The sequence below is a fragment of the Doryrhamphus excisus genome, chromosome 13, assembly GCF_030265055.1.
Source record: "Doryrhamphus excisus isolate RoL2022-K1 chromosome 13, RoL_Dexc_1.0, whole genome shotgun sequence".
Taxonomy (NCBI): domain Eukaryota; kingdom Metazoa; phylum Chordata; class Actinopteri; order Syngnathiformes; family Syngnathidae; genus Doryrhamphus; species Doryrhamphus excisus.
Window position 1 is genome coordinate 5,198,669 of NC_080478.1, and position 8,987 is coordinate 5,207,655.

The following is an 8,987-nucleotide window of genomic DNA, read 5'->3' on the forward strand; positions in this document are numbered from 1 at the left end:
CGATCAGAGATCCCGGCGAAATGGCTCATTGAAGAGGCGATGAATAACCGCTTGACCTTTGGTGGCACCGAGGTGCTATAAATAGTGCTTCATAAATACACGTGTGCCGTCGTTATAAATATTTCCTATTGTGTTTGATCAGATGCTGTCGCCGTGTTGCTTGTCATAAACGTCCTCATTGTGACGAGGCTGTAGAGTGCAGGCTGAATCATTGGATGATGGAGCCTTGAAGTTCTCCACCAACTGAAGTCAGTTGCCAAGATGGCCGCGATGATGTAGACTCTTTTTGTTTTTTCGACTCATTTTATTCTCTCCTGTACATGTTCGATATTCCACAGACAGTCTGCCTATCTATCACAGGGCTTGTCGTAGCCATTGTTTCAGTTGCATTGACAATGCACCAGTCAAAGATCATCTATATGACAAGAGAAGGAACTACAGCAAAAACATAGTCAAAGATCCTTCATATGAGTTCTCTTCTGTTTTGAAGGACAGATTACACTGAAAAAAAAGAGAAACAGTGGGTCTTTGAATTTATAAAAGTAAAGTTTGTATATGCAACACAATTGAACACAGATTGAATTATATTCTGCTTGGGAACGTGATTTAGTCAAGCAGACTTAAGTTGTTTTTGGATAATGTTGAACATGCTAGTTTCTTTCATGTAAAATGAACTTGATCAAATTAAAAAAAACAAAGTCAATGTAATCGAGTTTAGTCCCACCCGGAAATGGAAAACATTCAAATATCGCCAGGACATGTCATTAACCACTCCGGAACAGAAGTTGGCGCTGATGCGCCGATCTTTGGATGGCAAATAACCAAGAAGAAGATCACTAAGCCCGCGAAAGTTGGCTCGTGGAAAAAATTGCCATACTCTGCGGCAGCAAGCCACGGACCAGTCACCGAAAAAGTAAGGTCTTCAAATGTATATGTTTCTGTTCTAGTAATTTGGGTGATAGTTAAGTAGAACGCTGTTCTCAAACAGTAACGCAGCAAATATAACAATTACAACGGCATGTTAACGCTAGCTATTAGTGTGTATGTATAGCCTTGATATTTGCATCAAGTTGGGGAACGTTAGCTAGTGACACCACCAGCCGGCGGCAGCTCGCTGGAGGGCTTTAGCCCGATGCTAATTGATTAGCTCGCTATTTACTAGTAACTAACTAACGAAGTGATGAAAAAAAACGGAGCGCCGACTGTTTGGACAGTCTGTTAGTACAATTAACCACACAGCAAGCCGTGTTATTTATCCAGTATTTACATGAAAAATTATCCGAAATTCAAAAACACCGCAAACACAGACGGATTTCAGTGATTGAATGAGCTAGGTGTTTGCAGGCGACCGCCAGCAGTCAGCTGCCAATCAAAGTGACGTCGCTCTTCATTATGCATGATTTTAGATTGGGAGTCAGAAACTGACACCGAAGGGTTTTGACGCGCTGGGAGTGAGAATGTAATGTGGGAAATAAGAACTAGTACAAAGTTAGGGCATGTCTAGGACTGTTTGTGTGTGTGCTTTAGATAATCCTATCCTTACTTGCCATTGTGTTTAGAAAGTGTAATCAAAGTTAATGTCTGCATCTAGCACCTTTGCTTTATGATTGTGTGTGATTTATTTATTTATTTTTTATTTCGCAGGTTCACCGTCTACATCATACATATTCAGAAGGCTCTATAGTAAGTGCTCTCATATTACTTTAAGCCCTAAATTTGCATTTTCATTTACCTTCAGATACATTTAAAAATGTTTATTATTATTATTGATAGAAAATGTTATTTGTATTTTTCGCATTTGATTATACTTGAAAAAACAGACTTGCGTTATCCTGCTGGTGTAAACAAGCTAGTGTTAGTCCTTGTGTTTGAAAACATATCAATTTATTTGGACATGATAGCAGGTTTCCATCTTGTTTTGAATTATGGTATTGCCGTGAGCCTTTTTGTTTCAATTTGGCTTGCACATTGTGGATGAATGATATGACTAATGATGAACTTGATGTATGTTACAGGATTAGGTGCAGGGAATGTGGAGTTGTAAGGGGTGCACAGAAACTGTAGCAAGTAGGTCCAAGCTTTTGCACCACTACAAGTTAAGGCATCCACATTTTGGGCGTAGTTCTCGCTATCCATGTACATACCAGCATTGTCCATGCACATTTAAGACGTGGAATGCCTTAATTGTCCACCAAAGTAAAATCCACACCACAGGTGTCACTCACAAAAAAGAAGCAATATTCAGTTGTCACATTTGTAGTTGTAGTGATTTTGCATCAGAGAAGGATTATTTTTCTCATATAAATGCCCATCTCAAACGAAACGAGACGGTCATTTGTATGTTTTTAGGCTGTGATTTTAAGACAAACATTTATTGTACTTTTAAATCACACAAAAATCGAAAACACCGCCATCACACATTGGTTGATTTTAAACCAGAAGTAGTCATAACTACAAGGATATCATTTGTGAATAAATCGGAGGAAAATAGTGAGGAGTGTGTTGAGCAGTCAGATACTGCCATTCCTTCAAACAGTCATTCGCATGCAGAGGACTTGCAGAAGGTCATAGAGCAAAGATTTGCAGCTGCTTTGTTGAAGTTAGAACATTTGGTCCATGTGCCAACTTCAGCGGTAGATGAATTTCTTGGGGAACTCCATCATTTGATCTGTTCTGCCCCTGTTCCATTATCTTGTGACACTGTGAGAGACATATTTCATCAGAAAAAACCTCTCTGTTGATGAACTTGCAATTAGAGAAACTGTCAATGCAATTTGTTCTGGTAATCCAGTGCAAAGGTCCATACAAAAAGGTGGCTCTCTAAGTACCGCCTATCTGCGTAAGCAGTATTACAAGGAAAACTTTGGTGTTGTTGAGCCAGTTGAATTCATTCTTGATACTAAAAACAAACGCAGCTTCCAATATGTCCCAATATTGAAGTCTTTACAGCAGCTGTTAAGTAGAGAAGACATCATTACTAAAGTTGTTGAGGGCCATCAAAGACAGGAAGGCACATACTCTGGTGTGTCATATCAGTACAGATCCTCAAGGGATGGCTCTCTATTTAAGGAAAATTGTTTCTTTGCTGGAGAAAAGCCAAGGATCACCTTAAATTTGTATGTTGACGACTTTGAAACTTGTAACCCGCTTGGCACCTCACGTAAGAAGCATAAGCTTTGTGCTGTTTATTGGGTATTGGCTAACTTGCCTCCGGGCTCTCATTCTTCACTGTCATCTATCTACTTGTCAGTACTGTGCAAAACTGATGATGTGAACACCTATGGTTATGATAAAATCTTTGAACCTCTTCTGCAGGATCTAAAAACTCTCGAAGAGCTCGGTGTTTATGTCCCACGGTTAGGTGAGTCACTTCAAGGTACAGTATTCAGTGTAGTGGCTGACAACCTGGGAGCTCACAGTGTTGCAGGATTTTTGCAGAGTTTTTCAGCTGAATACTATTGCAGATTTTGCACAGGAAAAAGCAGTGATATTCAACTAAATTCTGTCGCAACTGGTGCTTTTAGTCTGAGAACTAAGGAGCTACATCAGACTCACGTCAGACAAGTCCAAGATACAGGTACAAGTTGTTTTGGAGTGAAAAAGGAATGTGTCTTCACACAAAATCTGTCACATTTTCATGTCATCTTTGGCTATCCACCTGATCTTGCCCATGATGTTTTTGAGGGTATAATCCCAGTGGAGCTTGCTTGTTGCTTAACAGTGCTTATTTCCAGAAAGTATTTTACATTAGTTGACCTGAACAATGCCATTCTGAAGTTTCCCTACAAATGGGCTGACAGGACAAACAAACCTCATGCAGTGTCACAAAGTTTCTCCAGCAGGAAAACAGTGGGGGGAAATGCTCATGAGAACTGGAGCTTGCTCCGGTTCTTACCTTTTTTGGTTGGATCACTTGTACCTGAAGATGAGCCTGCGTGGCTTGTTCTCATGGACCTGAAGGACATCACAGAGCTTGTTGTTGCCCCTGTGCATAGTAGTGATGACTCGCTGGCTTTTTTGGAAAGTAAAATTGTAGAGCACAGGCAGAGATACCAAGCGTTGTTCCCAGACATCAAGCTGCTACCAAAACACCATTATTTGGAGCACTACCCCCAGATGATCAGGCTGTTTGGTCCACTTGTTGGACAGTGGACATTGCGCTTTGAGGCTAAACACAGCTTTTTTAAACAGGTTATCCGACACACAAGCTGCTTCAAGAATGTGCCCCTCTCATTAGCTTCAAAGCATCAGATGATGATTGCGTACCATTTGAGCTCTCCACATCTAAATAAGTCTGACCTAGAGGTCTCAGCTGTAGCCACTCTACCAGTAGACTTACTCAAAGAGGAGATAGCACAAGTCATCAGACAGAAGTTCCCAGACACACCTGAGGTTCAACTTGCACAGTGTGTGACAACCAAGGGTATAACCTATAGGAAGGGAATGATACTGGCCCACAGAACAACAGGTGGATTGCCTGAATTTAGTGAAATTAACCAAATCTGCATTTTACATGACAGTGTATTCTACATTGTTAATGAGCTGTGTGGCTGGTATAGAGAACATTATTATAGAGCCTTTGAACTCAGTCCATCACCCACAAGAACATTCACTCTCGTGGCACCCAGTGAACTCCTTGATACTTATCCACTGGTTGACTACAAGATTGGATCAGCCCGTATGGTGACTTTGAAAAGACATATTGAAATAAAAGGTGGTGTGCAATAATTGAGCTGAGGGTTTATGACAGTTTGTAACTTGTGTGTATGATATGTAAGTCATTAAAAAGTGTAAAAGTAAAGAGTTTCAATTAGAATTCACGAGGTTGTGATTTAAGTTAAAATGTTAGCCATTAAAAAGTCTTAATTTGATCTAACCTAGTTTCATACTTCTGCCTTGGATGTCTGCAGGTTCTTGAAGTACTAAAATGTCTGAAATTCAATTAAATAAATATTAGACCTAAAAGTAATTTAAAAATCTATATTTGAATACATAAGGTGTTTATTTCAGCATAAGCTTTTTAAACTAACTTTTGTCAACATTACTACTAGTGCTACTTCTACTTGCAAATTTCCCCACTGTGGGACGAATAAAGGCATCTTATCTTATCTTATCTTACTTCTGCATCAGAGAAAGCACTTCTGATTTTAAAACTCTTACTATGCAGGTAAAATGAACTAGCTTGCCTGCAGCATTGGTTTTGATAAATGTTTATGAAAATGTAATCTCCTGTATGTGCATTTACCGTGTTTTACATATTTTCTCTTTTTTTCCAAATCCACTACTATATTTTAAAAACATTTTCATTATAAATACCTGCTGCATGCAGTAATAGATAAATAGGTTTTTACTGTTGGATTTTACATTTCAATTATATTGATGTCTGATGTTTAATTTTCTTTGTTTCTGCAGAGTGGCTTTGAAGATGGATACTCCTGTGATCCTAAAGATCATATTGACTGATGGCAGCTCTCAGAGGTTGACACTCTCACATGGACTCCCTGAAACAGTTGATGACCTTATTGTTGAAGTAAAGAGACAATGTGGACTTCAGGGCAACTTAAAACTTCAATTCATGGACTCCTTGTTTGGAAACGAGTTTCTCAACTTAACCTCAATGTCAGAGGTGGAAGACAGAGGCACTCTTAGAGTTATTGATATGTCAAGGCCCACCACTATGCAACATGATGATAACTCTACTGTGCTTAATTCAGTCCTACACCCCCAAGCATCAAGTCCTTGCTCAACAACTGGCTCTTCATCACGGCCAGGTGAACTTGTGGATACAGACATACTGTCATCAAGTGAGTCTACAAGCTCACGGTCCTCCTGGCCAGCTGTGTTTCATGTACCTAAGTTCTCCTATGACACAGAGTTAAAACTTCAGCAGGCAGGTTTAGTTTACATTCAAAATGGCACTGCACTTATTCCAGATCCCAAGTTGAAGTCAGCTATTCTTGATGGATTAGTGCAGCAAATTGTGCAGTATAAAGTGTATGTCACTGATAAGGAGATGGAACAGGTAGCCCAGAGTCTCATCAAGAGACATGCATGTTTAACTGAGAAGGGCTCCAGCACTGGATGTGGTGGATGGAAAATGAGTTTAAAATATAAACTGTCTAACTATCGCACACATCTGAGAAAACTTGGATGCCCAGAAGTGACGGTGAACTCCATAAAAAACAAACCTGCTGGAAAGCACAGTGCAGCTTTTGGCATCAAAAAGGCAAAGAGAGCAGAAGTTAATTTTTGCCCAACATACCCATCAGCAGAAACTGAGGAGAGTCTAGAAGCCATGCGGAAAGCTTTACTCTTGGATGTAAGGAAGAGGAACAACCGAGAGGTTGTCAAGCTCAACATGGAAAAGACTTTTGCATTGAGAAGACATGAGGTTGTTCGTGATGCACCGATGGTGGATGATTTCATGGCGAGATGGCCTGCTTTGTTTGAAGTCAGTGAGGTAAGGCTGATCTCATGCTGGGTTTTCATTTTAGATTTGCTGTTGATTAAATGAAAAGCTTGTATGCACTGGCAAATTGCTAATGTACCTGATAGCACATTGTTTGTATGTGCTTCATCTTCATTTGTTTTTGTATACAAAAACAAATGACAGGAGCGCCCTGCTGGTTTTAAGAGCCAACTGCAAAATCCTAATCAAAGATCCTTTATTTGTGTCAAGAGTGCTACTCTGTTTTGAAGGATGGACTGTTCAATCACTGCTGCTTTTAAGGCTCTTGAGTAAAAACATGAGCCAAAGATTCTTCATACGACAAGAACACCCCAGTGGGTGTAGCAAAAACACAAAAATCCGCTATTTGACAGGAGTCCTTTGCTGCAAATACACGAGTCAAAGATTCTCCATATTCTCCACAGAAGAACTCTAGTGGTTTTACGGAAGGACAGCAAACACACTCATCAGATATCCTGCAAATGTATGAAGAGTTCTCTTCTGTTTTGAAGGACGGACTGCACCAAAAAACACCAAAGATCAAAGATCTTGAAAATGACAGGAGCATCCTGCTGGTTTTAAAAGCCTCGTGCAAAACTCGTCAACAAAAATCGTCCACATGACAGGAGCAGTTGGTGCTTTTAAACATGAAGCAAAGACAGGAGTGTTCTGCTCTTTTTATGAATGTACTGCAAAAAGGTTGTGGAATCTTTCCCCATGGTTTCCCTTTACAAGTAAGCCAACTACAATCACATTCATGAACAAATATTGTCAAATTAAAATGGAATTAATGATTGATTAAATTGCCCATCCTCACTTTTAGGTTAGTGTGCAGGCCTCACAGCTAGGAGACCGATTCCACCGATATGAGTTTGATTCCACCCTCGGGCATCTCTGTGTGGAATTAGCATGTTCTCCCCGTGCATGCGTGGGTTTTCCCCGGGTACTCCGGTTTCCTCCCACATTCCAAAAACATGCTAGGTCAGGGGTGCTCACACTTTTTCAGCATGCGAGCTACTTTTAAAATGACCGAGTCAAAATGATCTACCCACTACAAAAATGCAAAACATCTATTTATTGTCAAATGTATTGAGGATTATTTGTACGTACAATGTATGTTGATGTACCTTACATAACCAAATGAGCCAATATTGCAAAACACACATAATTAACTATTAACATTTTTTTGTAACTACGTCCACATTACTCCACATTTCCCTTCTTTGGTACTGCGATGGTAGAATGGCATATGAGGCAAACGCACTTGGAAAAAGACATTGTGAAAAAAAAGTCCACCTCCCATTCCGTATGGAAGTGATATGTTTTTGCCTTTTTACTTGGTCCAGCTCCTTCACTCATTTTAGTGACCATAAACTTTAGCGAGGGCTTAAAATCTGACGCAATTCGCCGACTAGCTTAGCACTTTGCATCGCTGTTTACGCATGAGCGGTGACCTAAAGGTCAAAATTCAGTTGTCATCTGACTGGTTGTCCTGTATGTCAATCAAGTAACGGGGATGGATGATAGGCTGACATCGTAAGTTCTGCTGCACTTAGAGACGTTGTTTGATTTGATTGGTCGCCCGAAGGGCAACATTCAGTTGTCATCTGAATGGCTGCCCTGTATATCAATCAAGTGACGGCATTGATGCTGGGATGATATTTTTTTAATGTCACGCCGCGATCGACCAGCGATCGACCAGTACCACCTCCGCGATCGACCGGTAGATCGCGATCGACTTAATGAGCACCCCTGTGCTAGGTTAATTGGCGTTGGCATGTTAGGTTAATTGGTGTACCCCACCTCTCGCCTGAAGACAGCAGAGCTAGGCTTCAGCACCCTTGTGAGGATAAGCAGTAGAAAATGAATGAATTAATGAATGAAATTCCACTTTTATTGATTAAAATTATCATCAATAAAAATGCAGATTATAATTGCAGTGTTTGTATTAACGCTTTGGTTTGCGCAATACCCAGGACGTCCACAGTGGGTCGCTGTCAGTCAGCACCGGCAGGAGACAACTAACAAATATGTCGTTGAAGAAATGCACTTAAACGAACACCTGTCACAGACACAATTGAACCGAAACTAGCAGGCTAAGCTAACAGAATAGAACCAAATAGTTGGGTCAAATTGTTTGACAAGTGGTTCTCAGCTTTCTGCTTCGCTCTTATCGCGCATGCCAACGTACAAGGTAGGAATAAAATGCGTTTTTGAGACGTTTTGCATACAGTATACTGTATACTGTATATACATTTAATCACCTATGAAAGTGCAGTATTTGGCACTACACTAACATGATTGTAAAACGCGTTGGTGTTTTTGGGGGCGTGTAGTCATAAAGTAAGGCAAAAACAAGGAAACGATCTTGTTGACCATCGTTAAGATCGGATAAGACTTTATTAGCCCCACATTGGATTCATGCACAACAGCAATGCATAAACACAAGTCGGCCAACATATTTTCCCATAGGAAAAAATGAAGATTCCAGAATAAAGCATTTTTTTTCAACAATTCTCAATATTCAGTATTCAGTATT

At 40.1% G+C, this 8,987-nt stretch overlaps 1 protein-coding gene across 1 annotated transcript; it reads left to right on the plus strand.

The window, feature by feature from the left end:
* Positions 1 to 600: 600 nt before the first annotated feature.
* On the plus strand, positions 601 to 7,667 carry LOC131140317 (uncharacterized). The gene is made up of 4 exons (XM_058090601.1): positions 601 to 913; positions 1,645 to 1,683; positions 2,016 to 2,067; positions 5,413 to 7,667. Exon 4 carries the CDS (start codon positions 5,426 to 5,428, stop codon positions 6,512 to 6,514), a length of 1,089 nt encoding a protein of 362 aa, XP_057946584.1. The 5' UTR covers positions 601 to 913; positions 1,645 to 1,683; positions 2,016 to 2,067; positions 5,413 to 5,425; the 3' UTR covers positions 6,515 to 7,667.
* The last annotated feature ends 1,320 nt before the right edge of the window (positions 7,668 to 8,987 follow it).

Excerpts from the sequence above, each read along its gene's own strand:
- LOC131140317 (XM_058090601.1), top strand. The coding sequence starts at position 5,426 with ATGGATACTCCTGTGATCCTAAAGATCATATTGACTGATGGCAGCTCT.